General features: G+C 43.8%; 1 protein-coding gene across 15 annotated transcripts in view; it reads right to left on the reverse strand.

Moving 5' to 3' along the window:
• Positions 1-18382, reverse strand: part of Atg7 (autophagy related 7) — a 298368-nt gene that overhangs the window by 147761 nt on the left and 132225 nt on the right. For 10 of the 15 annotated variants that reach the window (XM_023561923.2, XM_003462738.5, XM_063237996.1 and 7 more), the window contains exon 16: positions 12207-12282. The exons of 4 other annotated variants lie outside the window; for them this stretch is intronic. In XM_023561923.2, coding sequence (XP_023417691.1) covers positions 12207-12282 — 76 coding nt within the window. Of the gene's footprint in view, positions 1-12206; positions 12403-18382 lie in introns of those variants that run through there. One more of the 15 variants, XM_063238002.1, reaches the window with a different exon arrangement.

The following is an 18382-nucleotide window of genomic DNA, read 5'->3' on the forward strand; positions in this document are numbered from 1 at the left end:
AGAGTCTAAATTCATCCCATTGCATGTAGAAACCCAGTTGTCCCCTTACTCTACGTTGACGACCATTCTTCCTGCACTGAGCTGTCTTGAGCTGGCTGTGAATAGAAGGCTCCCTTCCAGGTCTCAGTTCCAGGCCCAGATCTGACATGAGTCTGTAGCAGAGTCTTGACTGCAGCAGCTCTGTGTACGTCTGGCATTAGAAAGTGTGAGTCCTCATACCTTACTCTTCTTCTCCAAGATTACTGCCTATTCTGTCTAATCCCTGGAATTTCCATATGAGTTTTAGGATCAGACAGTGGTGTAATTAGCTTTTTAAAAATTCCCTTGCTTTTAGAAGGTTGAATTATTTGTATTCACCCACAGCACAGTGATCTGTTCCTATACCACACTCAGTAAATTATGAAATGAATGAGTAAGTGAAACACAAACAACCTGAAGCCTACAGGACTACTTGTACTCCTATCTGAACTGCACAAAGAAAATACATCTTAAATAAATCACAAAACTTACTTATCACTAACCACATTTTCCAGGGAATCCAAAACCCTTCCCAGTAGAACTAAGATGCATGGAGCCTCCATAGTGGGCTCTACATTTCCCTAGTTTCATAAGAAATGGGCAAAGCTTCCTACTGAACTATTTAGCACTCTTTCAGATACACACACAATTCCCAGGGCAGTCGGAAATCCAGACAGTACAGGCCAAAGTCCTAATAGTATATTCACATCTCTCTGGACAGTCAGGCCCCATCTCCCAATGACAGAAGCAGAAAGAAGCATCAGGGTGGGGTGTGGCTCAATACTGGGTCCCTGCTCTGCAAGCCTGAGGCTTTAGTCTCAAGCCCAGCAGGCATACGTGTGCTCACAGCTTGTATTCCACTTGGGAGAGGAAAATTCACTATGAATGTTATACTAGAGGAACGCAGAATATGTCAAATACTGGCTTGTCTGGCCCTTTTTCCTACATGCCCCACCAAAAGACTCCAAGCCATGGATGCCAAGGTCTGGGGAAGGTCTGAACCTCTGGTATAAGAGGGTCCCAGTGCTTCTCACCTGTGTGATGCCATGCACACTACCTTATTCATACCTGTCTGTGATCTACACTGTACCATCAGCCTCACTTGCTAGTTGTCACAAAAGAGAGCAATCAGGAAGTCTCGATTCTCTCCAAATTTTCTAAAAACAGCACCAGCATTCCACTTTACTTAGCCTGTACCAAATTAGCATTTAAGTGAAAAGGCCTTATAAAGTAACACGAAAGTTATTACACAATAACCTAAGTCTCTTGACATGACAGTGTTCAAGGTTAATTCTCTAAATTCTGGCTCTCAATTCTTCTTCCATTAATAATATTTGTGCTCTCTCTCACCCTGCCGCCCCTCCCTCCCTCTTCATTCAGTGACTCACTAAGTAGTTCAGGCTGGCCTTGAACTCACTGCATTTCTCCTGCCTCAGCCTCTATAGTGCCCACTGCTTGGATTACAGGTGTGTGCTACTGCACCTGGCTGCTGTCAGTCTCTTAACAGAGAGTAAAGAGCCTTATTAAACAAACGTCCTTTAAAAACAACACTTGACAGAAAGCAAAACAGCAAACAAAAAATACCCCCCCCCCTTCCACGGCACATTTACTTACATTTCCCTATGTTTAATATTTAAACATTTACCTTCCTTTTAAACAGACTCCTGCTAATACTGTTTTTTTTTGGGGGGGTGTTGCCAATTTCACCCATCCCAAGCTTGGCAGCTAGTGAGGCACCAACCTCACCCATATCCCCGCATACTTTTACCTGTTTTAAAATTAAATCAGTTTTTAAATGTAAATACCTTTTTTTTCAATGCAAGGAGACCTTGAAAATAAATTTAAAAAGCCTATATAGAAATTGGATCAATGTCCCCCAAGACTGGGGGAGCTTGGGGGAAACTCTGGGTTAACAGAAATGTCTCTTTTGTGGTGGCAGTGTATGAGTGTATACATTTGTCAACACTTACTACAAAACACATGACTACTGCCTTGGGAAAATGGCAGGTTTTCCTGAGACAGTATCTCACCACTAGTTCAGGTTGACCTCAGGGTGATTCTCCTCCCTTTGCCTCCCAAGTGCTGGGGTTATAGGCGTGCACCACCACACTCAGCTAAAAAGGCAAGTTTTAAAAATTTTTCAAATTTTTAAATTATTCAAAAGTAAAATTATTCAAAAGTAAAAAAGATATGAAATATAAAATCCTTCTTGCCCCACTCCTCAGTCCTGAATCCCCAACCTTCTTTATAGGGGGCTGGAGATGAAACCAGGACTGCAGTGTGCTAAGCAGCTCCTGTACCACGAAGCTACACCCTACCCAGGAAAAAGATGTTATGCAAAGCTAGGACTACAGTGCATATTTTTGCTGCTCACAAAATATTTTTTAAAATCCAGCTGGGAACAAGAGTCTCAGAGAAAAACAGTGATTTGAGGTTTCTTGGCTCTCAACCCACTACTCCACCTCAGGCCCGCAAAGAGCAAAGCAACCTGACTTGGAATCCAGAGTCAGGCTGGGGGCCTCTGTGGCATCTGCACTTAGCTAATGGCCTGAGAAGACAGCAGGCTGGCCTTGGCAAGAACGTGAAGGCAGTGCACAGCACGAGGAAAGCTTCCACTTGTGGCTTCAGGTTTCTGATTGTATGTTTCAGTACTGGGAACAAACCCTATAGTGCTTCACCTCCACAATGTATTCCCAGCCTCAGTCCCTTCTATTTTTACCTTGAGATAAGGTCTCAATAAGTCACCTAGGCTGGATGCAAACTAGAGGTCCTCTTGCTTCAGCATGCACAATGGCTGGATCACACAAGAGCTTGTAAAGTGAAATAGGCCCTGATTCAATAGCCCTCAGCTGGCCACCTACGTGCTGTGCTTTGAGGTCATCAGAAGCACCTATGCTCTGCGAGGCTGCCAGGCCAGGTCCCCATGTGTGGGCTGGGCCATGCTCAGGGTCTCTTTAGGACATGGCTAGCACAGGTGGGGACACACATTCCTAGGACAGTCCAGGAGCCGGATCTGGACTGTGCTACTTGTGGGATGCCACAGACTCAGCAGCACATCTCTGAAGCCATGGTCCTGAGAACTCCCTCAGGGGCCCTAGGATAGACTGGGAAATGGCAGAGGTGACTCTGACAGGAGGACTGCACTGTCCTCTGGGGTCCAGCTGATGTCCCTGCTCCTTCACTGGGTTTTCCACCTCCCTTTGTCACAGGGCCTCTCCATTGTACCTACCAGGCCCATCCTGGGCTGGGGCAGTGGAGAGATGGCATCTGGCCAGGGCTCCTGGGTATTTTCATATGCACACCTCATCTTGACCTCACTGTCTGCCTGTGACAACCTACCAGTTCCTGTGCAAGGAAAGTGAGGCACAGAGGAGTGGCAGTACCAGGAATCTGAATTCTGCCTTCTAGCTATAAAGTTAAGGGGTGAGGTAAAAGGAAGAGACGGTAAAAAGGAAGAAAGAGAAAGCCCAAGTAAAGTAAACACCCCTAACACTTGGATGTTGGAAATCCTCGCAGGTGACCTCAATTCTCTTCCTAGTCTCTGCTACAAAATAAATAGATGGGAGCAAAAGAAATAGATGACATCCTTCCTCCCCTGGCACCAGGCCTGCTCTTTTGAAGACTCCACTGGGGTCCAAGTGGAACTCACTGCTCTAGCTGCAGAAACCAGTTTCTAGCAGGCCTAGTGCCTGCCTACAGCTGGGAGTCTTTGCAATTAAAAATGTGCTCCAAACTCCAGATTGGTCCTAGATGCTGAGTCCTGGTTTAGTCATGTTTTAGGTCACAGCTTCCACTTCCCCCAGCATCAAAGTTGAGCAGCCAAGGAGCAAAAAGGAAGCAGAAATAAGTCATTGGCATCCTCAGAAACACACTGCACAACACAGTTCAGCCTTGCATCCATTCCCTATGTGACCAGTGTTTCCAGAGCTGTAGGCAAGCCCATGTAACTTCCTGCTAGGAGAGTACATAAGCTGATAAAAAGTGAAACAGAACAATTCAACCAAGCGCCTCCATGAACTGCACTAGTGCCTGGTAAACACAAGTTATGTCACATAAGAATCCCAGAGCTTACCACACTATTCTCCCCATTTTACAGATACATAAAACATGAGGTTCAGAGAGGACAAGCAACCTGCCCAGTGGTACACTGATGAGGGGCAAGAGTTGCCTCAAGTCCTCAGGTAAATAAGAATATGAATGAATGCATGCATGCATGCTATGAGGTTGAGAGCAAAGTGGACTCAGTGAGATCTGAATGATCACAAAGGTTGCAGGATGCTTCTCCCATGGGAACCCCACATAGGGAAGCCAGAGGACAGTCTCGTCCCATGAGCAACATTCATAAAGCACAACAATATCTTTCAACTGGCACAGGAGGTCTGGCTCCTCCTGGGACAGCTGCTTGAGACTTGGATTTCATGGAGGATTTGTCCTCCAGAAAAGGGAAAGCCCTTCTCTTTTTCTGAGGCCTCACAGAAGCAGCTCAGACATTGTCAGATCTACCCAAACCCCTCCTCACTGTGCCCACAAGGCTTGGATCCATCAACCTTAGATGTCTCCGAAACCACAGGAATCAAACACTGGTGACCTTATACCACTTTTTAACTTCTTTGAACTTGGTGTGTAAAAATATCTGCCAGTATAGCTGGATGGGACAGGGAGATTGGACAACCAGGTCACACACACAGTGACACTGGTTTCCAGGTTTCCTAGCACAGGAAACAAGACCTTTATAGAAGCCAAAGGCCTGAGGACCTGGAGGCACAGACTGAACAGAGAGGCCAAAGCAGCAGCAGCCCAAGGCTGTGGCACCAGCTCCCTAGAGACTCCCAGGCCTGGCTCTCGCAGGATCCCACCCTAGTTTTGGCTCTGTGCTACTTTCTTGAAATAAAGCATGAGAAAGAGTTCAAGAGCTCCAGAGACCTGTGTGGGTGGCAAGCCCCGACCCAGAGGAGGACCATGCACATCCAGGGTCTCCTCAGTAGTTCAGCATGTGCACTGCTGGGTGCACAAAGAGGACTAAACAGTTAAGCAGGACCTTGGGGTTTGGATGGCTGCTGTGGTCCCTGAGCATCTGACCATGGCCCAGCAGGGCTGGTAGCCACTAACTTCCGTCATGGTCAGGGTCTCCCCCGTGCCTGTAGCCCAGCTTCCTTCAGACCTTGGGAGCGTCCTGTCCCTTTCATAATGCCAGAACAGCGCTGAGCACAAAGGACCAGAAGGAAGACCTGGCACTCAGTAAAAGATCCCAAGGGCTGGGAGGCAGAGAGAATACACCACTATGCAAGTAACTACAGTGACAAGGCTGTCCACCAAAGCAGCCAGATCAAGAGTGCACTGCCATGGAACCTTTACAGGAAGGTCAGAGTCTGACGAAAATCTCCCACAGGGCTAAGGGCCTGAGATGTTTATCTCTCACCACGCCTGTCATCCCAGCACTGGGGAGGCTGAGACAGGAGATTTGAGAGCTCAAGGCTTTCCTGGACTACACAGTGAGCCCTTGACTCCCCTGAAAAAGATGCACCCCTCCCTGATGGAAGAAGCACTGAGTATGGGTGAACACATTCTTCTGAATCTGTGCGCTGGCACAGGTGTGCTCATTTGCAGTAATCTATAAAGTTGTGCACCAGAGCCTGGCAGGATTTTATATATATATACAATGATTTTTTTTTTAATTTTAAAGAGGATAAGATTAAACAGAAAAAACAGAACAAAACAGATCATAAGGAAACAATTTTAAGAAACATGGATTTCAAAGCAAATCCACTGTAGATCTTCATTGTCTATCATATTTTCTTCTTTTTTTTTTTTTTTGGTCTTTTTCCTTTTTATCGGTACCAGGGATTGAACTCACGACTGCTTATTTGCAAGGCAGGTGCTTATGCCGCTGAGCTATATCCCCAGCCCATATCATATTTTCTTTAGTTTTCTTCCAAACTGTTGTCCTCATCTTCACACACAGTGAAATATATACTGAACATTATAGTACTAATCTAATCAGAACAGGATAATGAAGGCTTTTTAGGTCTTCAAGATGTGACACTAGGGAAGTCAACAATGGCTGCCATAATGTCTCTCATTCTCTTTGAAGTAGCTGTCCATATCTTTACATATGCTAAAACTAAACATAAGAGACTAGACCAATATTATCACTCTGAACAGTAAATAATAATATTGCTAGATTTTATATCATAATGCTACAGACTTAGCACTGGGTATCTTAGTGTCTCTTCTTCAGAATATCTGTTCATTACATCGTGCATTATATAATCTATTTCCGTAAACTGTATAGAAATTCTCCACATGGGTGAATCTCTAAATGTATACTTATCCTTTCTGTATTATAGAGAAAAACAGATCAAAATAAAACTACAAAACAAATTTCTAGAAAAACATGAAATGAGAAAGACATATAAAACCAAAATATTAGGTGATCTACAGTAGTTACTCTGCTGTCTTTTGTTATTTTCAATAGAATTGTCTACATCATCAGACATAATATAATTGAACATAGCATTACATAGCAATTTTAATAAAAACACAACATTGGAGACATTGTAGGACTTCAAAAGCAGTTAATAATCAAACCGGAATGGGTATCTTATTACATCTTGTCATCTTCAGAGTAGCTGCGTCTATCCTCTTAGACTTGATACTACCAAGCATACCAAATTTGAATAAAATCAGTCAAGACAAAACAGTGATCTAACAAACCAGCTTCAAATAAGATCAGTCATATATGTAAGTAATACAGGGCTTCAGATTGTTTATATAGGGAATTAAGGATATTTACTGTAATATATGCTATTTTGGGGATAGCTGTATATGCCCTCAAATCTAGTATGAGTAGACAGACTGGAACAAAATAAAATCAAACTAAACACAGTGATAAGATTAATGTGGCTTTTACATCCTGATACACTATTAATAATGTCCTCTACCTTCCTTTTTTAGGCAATTCCTCCCCTTTCCCTTTCTCAGGGTGCTTTGTATATTTTGGGTCCCACTAACTCCTTTAGTTTTTAGATTAGGGGGGTAACCCATTATCTATCTGAGTGATGTTGAACATTTTTACCTCTGAGCTTGATCTTGAGCTGTATTCCTTTACTTATTAAAGTCACGAGGTTTTCCTTCCTTCTAGCTGAGTAGTTCACTGCACAAAAGTGTCGTGACTTTACAACCTATCTGCAGCTGCTGGACGAGTTGTCCCTATTTCTCTCTGGTTCTTTGTCACATAGAGCATTGTTTTCTCATCTTTGACTTTCAGTTTATTAACCCTCTTTCAGGTTGAGTATATTTCCTATTCAGAGTATCTCGATGGGTCCTATCTCCTTATCTACTCTGCCTGCGGTTCTTTTTGTTAGTGTATCAAGACTAGCTATATTAGAGAAGATAGCCCACCTTCTCTGCCTCATTTCTGCTATTATTTGTCCACTTTTCTCCTTCATTCCATTGAGGCCTCTCTGCCATGGTTGCTGGAATCCTGGTATTTTTTTTTCTCTCTCTAGAATGTCCTTCAGTATTTTTTGTAGGGTTGGATTGGTGGCCATGAACTCCCACAGTTCCTCCTTGTCTTGGAAACACCTTGTTTTTCCATTAATTTTGAGACAGTGTTTTTCAGGGTACATCAACCTGGCTTGGAGGTTATTTTCCTTCAGAGCAGGATTTTATATGTAAATACAATGATTTTTTTTTAATTTTAAAGAGGATAAGATTAAACATAACAAAACAGAACAAAACAGATAGTAAGGAAACAATTTTAAGAAAAATGGATTTCAAAGCAAATCCACTGTAGATCTTCACTGTCTATCATATTGTCTTTAGTTCAATACTACTTGAACTAAAGTGGACTACTTCACTCAGGCTCTTCATGATTTGATAGTTTGTATTGAGAAGTCTGTCGTTATTTTGATGGATATTCCTTTATAGGTGATCTGCTTCTTTTCTCTGACCACTTTTAATATTCTGTTCTTGTGAATTTCTGGGATCTTAATTATTATATGTCTGGGTGTAGGTCTGTTTTGGTTGTAGTTAGTTGGAGTTCTGTATGCCTCATTTATCTGGATATCATTTCTTTTTCCTATGCTTGGGAAGTTTTCCTTAATTATTTCTGTGAATAGCCTTTGTAATTCATTTGTGGTTATTCCTGCTTCTTTGCTCACATTTTTTTCCTTAAGTTATAGATCCCATTGTCTTCTAACCTTTGTATTGTTGCTTCCTGATTCCTTGTTATTTTTAAAAGGTCTTTTCTTTCATGATCACACATTGCAAATCTATCTTCAAGTTTTGAAAGGCTAACTTTAGTTTCGGTCAAGGCATTTTGCCAGCTTTCAATGGAGTTTTTAATTTCCTGGTAATCTCTTTGGATCTGTTTCCTGTATTCTAGATTTTGTTTATATTCTTCACCAAAGGTTTCTCTTCCTTTTCTGGGTTCCTCCATTCTTCTATCTGTGTCTTCTTGAGAGGGGCTTAGCGTTTCTTTTATTAATATTTTTATATTTTGCCTCACTTGGATTAGAATTTCAGTTTTAAGTTCATCTAAGAGGTCACAAAGATATTTCTTTATGTCCACTGATTTTGTGGCCAATAATGCATGATTGCTGCACTGGATCTCTTCTATATTTACTTCTCCTGGACTTATTTTCCCAGGGTCAACGGCTGGAGGTTTTTTCTTGTTCTTTCTCTTGTCATGTTTCTGATTTCTTTCAGACAGATATATGGTGGAGGTCTCAGGCCCTCTCCGTATTGCTTATGGTTTTTCTGAAGCGTGCTAGCTGGGAGCTTGCTGCCTTCTCCAGTTTGCTGTTATCTGAGGTGCACGCAGGGGCAATGTGAGCTGGCAATTCTCCTCTGAGCCAATCAACTGCCGAGTGCCTTTAGCAACTTAGGCTGTGCTGTGGCGGATATCACAGATTTGGGACAGTTCTGTCCCTGGCTATTAGGTCCTAACCAGGTGTGTGACTCAGCCCAAGTAGGTCCCACCAGTTCTCTTTGGGCCAGGGGTGGCTGATTGATGCCACTGCGGTGCAGGACTAGGGCCTATCCTGCCCAACTCCAAATGTCTTCCGGCTGGCCACACCCGCCACAGGACCCAATTTCCAGCACTCACCACGAATTAATGCAGTTCTCCACCTTGGTTCTACTCCACACTGCACCGTGTCCTCCCGCCAAGGGCCCAGCACTCACGTGAATCATCCAACTGCAGGGCGCACCCAGCACAGTGCAGGACTGGTCTCATTGAGAGCATCCGGCTCCAGCCCTCCACCCAAATTTTTCCTTCCTCCTCCCCTTTTCCTTCTCCCTCAGTTTCCTCCTGGGTCGTGAGAATCCCCTTCCCCTTGTCCGGCTCTCTCCATGTTGTTAAATTCCAGCGTCTGAGCTGTTTTTCCCAAAGAGGCTCTCCACCCAGCTACCTATCAAGCCGCCCTCTTTTTGACTCTCCCACACATCTTTTTTTTGTTTGTTTTTATGACAGGATTTCACTATGTTGTTCAGGTTGACGCTGAACTCATTACATAGTCCAGACTGGCCTAGAACTCATGGCAATCCTCCTTCCTGCCTCACCCTTCCAAGTGCCGGGATTGCAAGCAAGTACTATCACACCTAGCTAAGAAAGTTTTGAAGAATAACCTTCTTTTTTTTTTTTTTTTTTGTCTTTTTCATTTTTATCGGTACCAGGGATCGAACTCACGACCGCCTGCTTGCAAGGCAGGTGCTTATGCCGCTGAGCTAAATCCCCAGCCCCAAGAATAACCTTCTTTATAGATAGAAGGTAGGTCATACTTCTTGATGCCTAACAAAACATGTTCTTGAGGCCAAACTTGAAAAAAAAAAGTATACCTGGAAACCAAGACCTATATGCCCATTTTCTCACTTTAAATGGTTTCCAGAGTCAATAAGAAGTTTATTTGGGCATGAAATTCAATGAGTTTCAGGGTCTAATGATGTCTTTCTGTACCTGGCTAATTTCTAGATGGACTGAATTCTGCCCTAGCCCACAGAGAGAACAAGTAATCCTCAGGCCTCCTGGCTCTGATCCAGGGACCAGGAACACAGAAAGTTAAGGACTTCCTCCAGTGGGCCATGTGAGCCTCAGTCCAAGGACTAATGCTTTTCTGCAATACTGCATCTCATTCTGCAGGGGACAAGGGAGGAAAAGGTCTCCTTTGGGACACTGAGAAAAACGAGCCAAGAGAGCCTGGCTGATCATTCTTTACATGCAGAATACACAAAGGAGTTTACTGAGTTCTCTCCAACAGGAAACCATTTATCTTGGAGGGGTAGGGACCACGAAGGGGAGGAAAGAAGAAGAAGGGGAGAAGGGGGAGGAGGAAGGGGAGGAATGAAGTGCTGAGAGGGCAACTAGGCAGTTTTTGTGTAAAAGATATTCCCCTAGTCAAAACAGTTGCAGGAATAGACGCATTCACTTAAGAAAAAGGAAAAGTTATTTAAACACTAAGAATGGACAGCATATTAATTTTGTGATTAATTTTTAATTACTACTTTTTTTAGAATGCAGCTAAAAATAAAGCCCTGAAATCTAAAATACTGCAAGTGAGTGATCACACACACACATACACACACCGGGCCTTTCCCATATATGGCTAGGTTATTCATCAGTCTTTGAAAAGACCAAATGAAGAGATGGCCAACAACCAAATAATCCTTCAGGCAGCTGAAAAGGAAGAGAGGGAACTGGAAGGGCTGCTGAGTGACAAACAATCACCAGGCTCAATGGGGATCAGTCACACAAGAGGGATTAGTTGCCATAGCACTTGGAAAACACGGGCACATGCATTTTGACATTGGCATCTTCTCTAAAGAGTTGGTTCTGCCCTCTGGCCTCGGCACTGAGAAAACTACAACTGCAGTAATTGAACATAAAGGGCTTGAAGAAGGAAACCAGAGCAGTGCATGACTGAAAATTTAATTAAGGCCTTTCTTAGCACAAATCTGTAAAGGAGACGAGGATTCGGCTCAAGGACCAGGGTAGGAAGGCAGCCTAGAGGTCAGCACCCAGTGATGCTGATACAGGGCCTACTGGGGAAGGTCACATTCCCCAGGACTCTGTGTCACAACCCATGTCAGGTGGGTTCCTGGATTCAGGCAGAGCACTTGCTTTCATTGATACAGACACGGGGTGTGGGTAGATTGGGGGGCCCACTGCCAGGTATGTAGTGGGAGCAGTGGGGACTAGGAGCTGAGGGTCCCAACAAGACATCAAGGATAACACTGGTAGGAGGGCAGACATGAGAGTGGACAGCAGCCAGTAACCCTCTCTATGACCCGCTTGGATCATTTCCTTCCTCAACTGGAAAAGGACAGGGCCAGTCTGGACAGAAGTGAGGACAGGTATGGGGAGAAAGAGGAGAGTCTGCCCTACAGTATGGAATGGGTGGGCATGGCAAGGTGCAGCTCAGGGCACAGCACATGCTTGGTATGCACCCAAAACAGAACAGACCAGAAGCAGATGGGCACAGGGGACTGGCACTCAGTGTGGAAGAACCAAGAGCGCTGACCTCCAAGAGATCAGACCAGGACCCTTTTGCTCCCTCTGAAACATATAGTGACACACACTCCTGAAAAGGCCACCTGGGTCTTATAGTGTGTGTCTCTCTGTTTTCTTTGGGTATCTCCCTAAGGGATGAAACATCCATAGGATGCTTCGGGTTCTACTTCTGAAAAGACAGCCTGCTCCTGGGGAGGCAACTCATGGCTGTTCCAATCTATCTAGGTAGGGAGTTAACAAGAACAACAAACAGCAGTGACCAGAGCAGCAGGCATCACTCCTTGGGACCCTCACATTGCTGCCCTGGTCTCTAGCCAATGGGGTGGAGGGGGGTCTGTCTCATTTACAGATAAGGAGCTAATGCTGGGGAGAGGTTCTGTGCTCTGACTGGAAGGTCACCTTCGTGCCCCCAATCAGGGCTGGGGGCTGATTGCAAAGCCTGCCATTCCTTTCCCACTGGGTCAGCAGGTGGAATGTATCACAGTTCCGGCCATGTTCCTGGGTTCCAATGTTTCCCCATAAGCTCCCCCACAAAGGACACCTTCTGGGGGTCACAAAGGCTTCCTCTGAATACTGGCTGCAGAGTGAGCCAGCTGCACGGATGAGATGCGGCAGGAACCCCAAGTGTCCCCCCAACCCAGCAGGCCGGCCAGAGCCCTGCCTTCATCCCATCACTGACCTGGTGGGGCACGAGCCCCAGTGAGGTGGGAGGCTCGTTCATGCGGTCCTCACTGCTGCTGGCGACGGCGTAGCCCCTGGGGAGAGGGAACAGTGGAGCTGCTCAGTGAACCTACATGTAGGATGTGTTCACTGACATTCGGAGGACTGCAGTGGCCCCTGGGTGGACAGCAGACCCTGGCAAAACACTCTTGTCTCTGGAGGGAAGGAAAGTGTATTTAAAAAAAAAAAAAATCACTGATGGCTCAGAACTGGAAAACCAAAGCATGTGAAAGTTGCCTAAGCTCTCTGAACTTCAGGTCCCTCACCTATAAAACAAGAACAAGGGAAGCTGGATGTGGTGCCGTAACCCTCTAATCCCGGCACTCAGGAGGCTACGCAGGATGATCACTTTGAGTCTGAGGCTAGCCTGAGCTATGTAGTGAATTCAAGGCCAGCCTGGACTACATAGTAAAACCTTGTCTCAAAAATACGAAAAACAAATAGAAAACCAAGAATAAAGAAGATGGTAGATAAATTGCCAAGAGTGATGTTTGATGCAAGGTAAGCCTATAAATGCAACTCCTGCACTTTAGGGTCAGTGTTAGAGCAGAACCTAGGTCTTCCTACAGGAGGATGCTCCCAGCCCCATAGTAGTTCTGCATTGAAATTTTGAAGTGGAAAACATTCTAACATTAACTTCTTTTCTTCATTCTTTTTTCCCCTTGACTACTGGGGATTGAATCCAGATCCTTTTGCACTGAGCTATATCCCAGCCATTTTTTATTTTCTCCTTTGAGACAGGGTCTCCTTAAGTTACTAAGTTGCCCAGGCTGGGCTGTAACTTACAATCCTTCTGCCTCAGCCTCCAGGAATACCAGAGTTACAGGCATGCACCACCAGACCCAGCTTAATACTAACTTCATGAACAGACGTAAATGCTACCAAAGTGGAAGAAGGAAAAATAGCCATAGAAATTAATTAAGTAGAACAACTCATGCACTCCCCAGTATGCTGCCTATTATGTCACAGGTTTGATACGATGCAGGACCTGGTCTTTAACCCATGACCAGGACAAATGCTGCAGGCACAAGGCCAAGGCCAAGGAAGTGTAACATCAGTTCTCAAAGATGGCATCACGAGTACTTTCTGCCAGGAGGCAGCCTCAAACTTAAATGTCACAGACAACAGGGGCAGGTGGGAAAGATAAGGAAAGGACATAAATGCTGCTCCTTCTGTTGAACACCACAGTGTCTATCCTGGTTACAGGTGCGACCAAAATTGTCAGCTGTGTAGAAAACCTGAGTCACAAAATAAGTAAAATATCCACATGAATTTGTATTTTGAGCTTCTGAGGATTAAATCTTTAATTTTTGAGAAATAAATCTCTTAAAAATTTGATTCTCAGGGCTAGGGATTTAGCTCGGCAGCACAAGCACCTGCTGGGCAAGCACAAGGTCCTGAGTTCAGTCCCAACACCAAAACAAAACAAAATTTGATTCTCTCTTGCTTGTGTAACAGATAGCACAGCACAGTGATCAAACAGTCTGGTGCCACCCCAATAAGCCCTGGCTTTCCCACCTGCTAGAGAGGTGAAATGAGCCTCCTCATTATCCTCACTGTGCCTCAATTTCTCCATCAAAAATCTAATAATAATAATTCTTTCTTACTATGTCTGCTATGAAAATTAACACATTCCCACCAGTTTAAAGCACCACCTGTTTAAATCAGAGCCGTCCAAAAGCACAATACACAAGTTATGGTCCACTGTACACCCTGTAAATGAGTTAGTATTTGTGTTCAACATAGGGACCACTACAAGGTCCAAGGCCAAGAAGAAACAAAACACTGTGCAGATGCTGGTGTGGATGGCTCAGTGGCAAGCACTTGCCTGGCATGCACAAGGCTCTGGGTTCCATTCCCAGCACCAAAAAATCCTAAAAAAGTAGAAAAATGCCAGTCTACTCATTTCTTTCTTTTTTCATGCAAGCTCACAGCACTATGACTGCTTAATAATTTTAAAAATATTTTCCAAACGTGTGTGGCACTGGGGAACCAGGGGTTGGCACCAACTCTTGCGTTGAGAATAAACAGTGAAGTAGACACCATGGCTGTAGTGTGGCTTGTGCCTAGCCAAACTTTTGCTGAAAAAGAACTGCCAGGGTAACAGTACTGAGAGGTGGGGACTTCCAGGGGTCATCACCCCGAGGACAGATTAATGTTGTCCTAAAGTCGGGGTTAGGATCTTCTAAGACTGGCTGAGGCCTCAGGGAGAGTTGTGCCTCACCAGTTACTGAGGGACTGGACTAGGTGCCATGATGACGTGCCCCTCTACTTCCTGTCCGCACGTGTGCCCTTCCACATGTTCCTGTTTTCCTTGTTTCTCCGCCCTCCTGTGAGGCAGCATGAGGCCCTCAAGAAAGCTGAGCAGAGGCCTGAGGTGGCAGTGTACAGTTGTAACACCAGCACTCTGAGCAAGTTCAAGCCCAGCACTTAATGATTTAATGAGACGCTCCTTCAAAATACAAAATTAAAATAAAAAAGGTTGAGTATATAGCTCAGAGCAAAGCCCTAGGTCCAATCCTCAGTAACAAAAAAAAAAAAAAAAAAAAAAGAAAGAAAGGATCAGAAAGCAACTAAAGTAGAGAAGAATTAGGCCAAGATTTGTAAGCAAACAGAAGACCATAAAATTAAGCCAGGTATCTTGGGGAAGGGGTCCCCAAAAAGTGATTGTTCAAACTCCAAAAGCAGTGGCCACAGATTCAAAGCTGAACAATCATGAAGCAGGAGGAAAAACCGGAGGCTGAAGTTTGCTATTCAGAGGAACACAGAAAAGGAGTGCTGGCTTTGGGTAGAAATTACGGGGCCTCTGTCCTCAGAATGAGGGACCCAGAAGACCACCCACAGCTGATTAAGAGACTCTAGGATACAAGGGCTCTTAAGCTCAGCATTGTACCAGAGGAAATGAAAATCAGAGCATCTCTGCAATGTTTCATGTACAATGCTGAGCACTCAATGAAATTACCAAACAACTGGAGGTATACAGCTCAGAGGAAGACGAGTACTTCTTGGTACCTCTAGGTGCAATCCCTGCACCCAAAACCAAGCAAACTAACAAACACCATGTGTAAGGAATTAGAAGAATTTCTTATTTTGGGTTTTTTTTTTGGGGGGGGTCTTTGTTTTGCTGTTGTTTTTTGAGGCAGGGTCTCACTATGTAATATAAACTGGCACTGAACTCCCTTATATATCCTCAGCTGGTCTCAAACTCACCACAATCCTCCTGCCTCTGTTTTCTGGGTGCTAGAATTACAGGTGTGCACCACCACACCCAGCTTTTGTTTTTTTAAGAGGCAGGGTCTTACTCTATTGTCCAGACTGGCTCTGAACTCTGGGACTCAAGCAATCTTCCTGTCTTAGCCTCTCAGTGGCAATATTGCCCAACTTGAGAAATTAAATATTAACTGGATATATGTTAATGAGGGTATACCTCAGTGGTAAAAGCACTCACCTAGCATTCATGGAGTCCTGGGTTCAATCCCTAGACCTAAAAGGGGATATGTGGTTATATTAAGGAGTTGCTGTTAACTTGTTTTATGCATAAAATAGTAGAGATAAATAGAAACATATACATCTTAAAAATGAAATGCTATGTATTAGGTTTGCTTTTTTAAAACCCAGTAGGAAATGAAAAACAAGTGGTCAAGTTCATAGTAAAATGATGATTGACCATGGTGAACTTGGGGAATGTTTGTGTATATATATATGGGTGAACTTTTGGAACTTGGTAGTGAATACAAGGGGAATGTATAGATGTATATATATACTTTCATGCATGTTGTTTGAATTTTACATTCTTAAAAGTTTTGATGTTTTGAAAAAATAGGTATATGAGAAAATAAATATGACCAAAAGCCAAGAAAAACCACAGAGAACAGGAAGAGACCCCAGGAGACCCAGGCAGTGGAGATACCTGCTAAGCACTTAGAAGAAAACATTGTTTTTATGGAACCAGAAAAACCAAAAGCATAACTTCAGCAGAAAATGGAAATTATAGACCTAAAACATAATGTTTTGGTTTTTTTTTTTTTTTTTTTGAGACATGGTTTCACTATGTAGTTCAGGCTGTTCTTGAGCTCACTGTATAGCCCAGCCCAGACTGGCCTCAAACTCATAGTGATCCTCCTACCTCAGCCTCCCGTGTGCTAGGAGTTTAGGTGCGCACCCATGCCCAGCTGAAATGTATATGATGGTATTAAAAATTCAATAGATGGTTTTAACACATATCAGACACAAATTAAAAATCAGTAACTAGAAGATAAGTCAAGAGTAAAGTGCCAGACTCAAACCAGGAAAGACAAACATCTAAAAACAGAGAAGAACATGAGAGGCCCATGGGTTGGCTCTGACCAATATGTGCCTAGACCCCACACAACCCCCACAGGTGCAACACAGCGGGAGTGCAATGGGCCATGACCAAAATGTCCAGAGACAATAGCTGAGAGTTTTCCACAGCAGTTATCACTATCGGACCAAGGACTCAGAAACTACCAGAGAGCTTGGCCGGAACGAGCAGAATTTTGTTGGTGCGTGTGGCCAGATTTCTGAAAAGCGGACAAGGAAGAGCTCACTGTCAGAGCCATAGCAAAAGGCAGAAAGCAAGCACTGAGAGGGGCAGCTAGGTGATAGCACCCTTTCCAACCCAGGCGACAGTGCAAGGACACACAGATCATGCTCATCAAGAGAAGAAAAGGTTCCATCCAACATCAGCAAATCTTAAGCAGAAAAGTGCTTTGTTTCCCTCTTTCTCTCTCTCTCCCTTCTCTCTCTCTCTCTCTCTCTCTCTCACACACACACACACACAGACATATCTTTGTCTCTGTTATCTCTGAAGGAAATAATAAAGGGTATCTATTCTTTAGGCAAAAGAAAAATGTGCTGGATTAGAAGCTTGAAGTTAAGAAACAAATGAGAAATAACAAAAATGAAAAATGTTACCAAAATGAAATAAGTACCACCCATATAACAATAACAAAAGGTTATTGGCATGTGTGCTTTGAAGCTATATTCCTCCATCCTACACATGAGATTCCTATATTCCTACACATAAGGTTTAACATATAAGTTTCTGTTTGTTTTGGGCAGTACTGAGGATTGATCCTTTTACAATGAGATGCACTCCCTCATACACACTTTCTTTAAACAGGATCTCACTAAGACTCTAAGTTGCCCAGATCGGGCTGCAACTTGTGATCCTCCTGCCTCAGCCTCCCAGAGAGCTGGGAATATCTGTGCCACCAACCTAGCTAAAATATAAAGAAGTTATAAAAAAAACTGTGAAGACACTACCAATTGTTTACTCAATATCCATTATTGTCTTCTACTTTCTCACAACTTTATTCAGAGAGACAAAATAGCCAGCCAAGAAACCACATTTGCCATAATTCCTTGCAACTAGGAGTTAGAGTCAATGTGGGAATCCTCAGGAAAGCACTCTGAAAGAGGACAGACTGAGCTGACCACAACTTTTCATCTTTTGACCACTCCTTTCCTGCAATAGGCCCACTATATTGGAGGCACAGCAGGCATTTTGTGACCACAGGATGATAAGGAAGAGAGCTATGTTGGGCATGGTGGCACACATACAACACAGAAATATGGTGTGGTATGGCATTCCTCAGCTTGGGAGGCTGAGGCAGGTGGACTGCTTTAAGTTTAGGGCCTTCCTTGGCTACAAAGTGAGTTCAAGGCCAGCCTGAATTTCATAGTGAGATCCTGTCTCAAAAAACAAACAAACAAAGATAAAACAAAGAGACAGACAGACAGACAGAAAAAAAGAAAGGAATACAGAGGAAGAGCTGACAGTATAGGAAGAAACTCGAGTCCCCAATGGTACAATGGGTCCCTTGTGTTCTCCCCGGACTACTGACCTCTGAACTTCTTGCCGCATAATGAAAATAAAGCCTTGTTCAGCTGAGTCACTGAATGTGGACCTTTGCTCATGCAGCTGGCTAAAATTTCTAACATAAGTGATTTGAGTATGCCTCACAGATGTTCAGGGCTCAGAAAATCAAAACCTATGAATGAATGCAAGTCCTAAGATGCCTAGAAAAATTTAAATTCTTCAGATGACAGGTGGCCAAACAATTGAAAGAATTCAAGTCCAGAAGGATGTAGGAATATAGCCTTAAAGGACAC

The sequence above is a fragment of the Cavia porcellus genome, unplaced genomic scaffold (genome assembly GCF_034190915.1).
Source record: "Cavia porcellus strain 051 isolate PalLab524CR breed Dunkin Hartley unplaced genomic scaffold, mCavPor4.1 scaffold_27, whole genome shotgun sequence".
NCBI classification, from domain to species: Eukaryota; Metazoa; Chordata; class Mammalia; order Rodentia; family Caviidae; genus Cavia; species Cavia porcellus.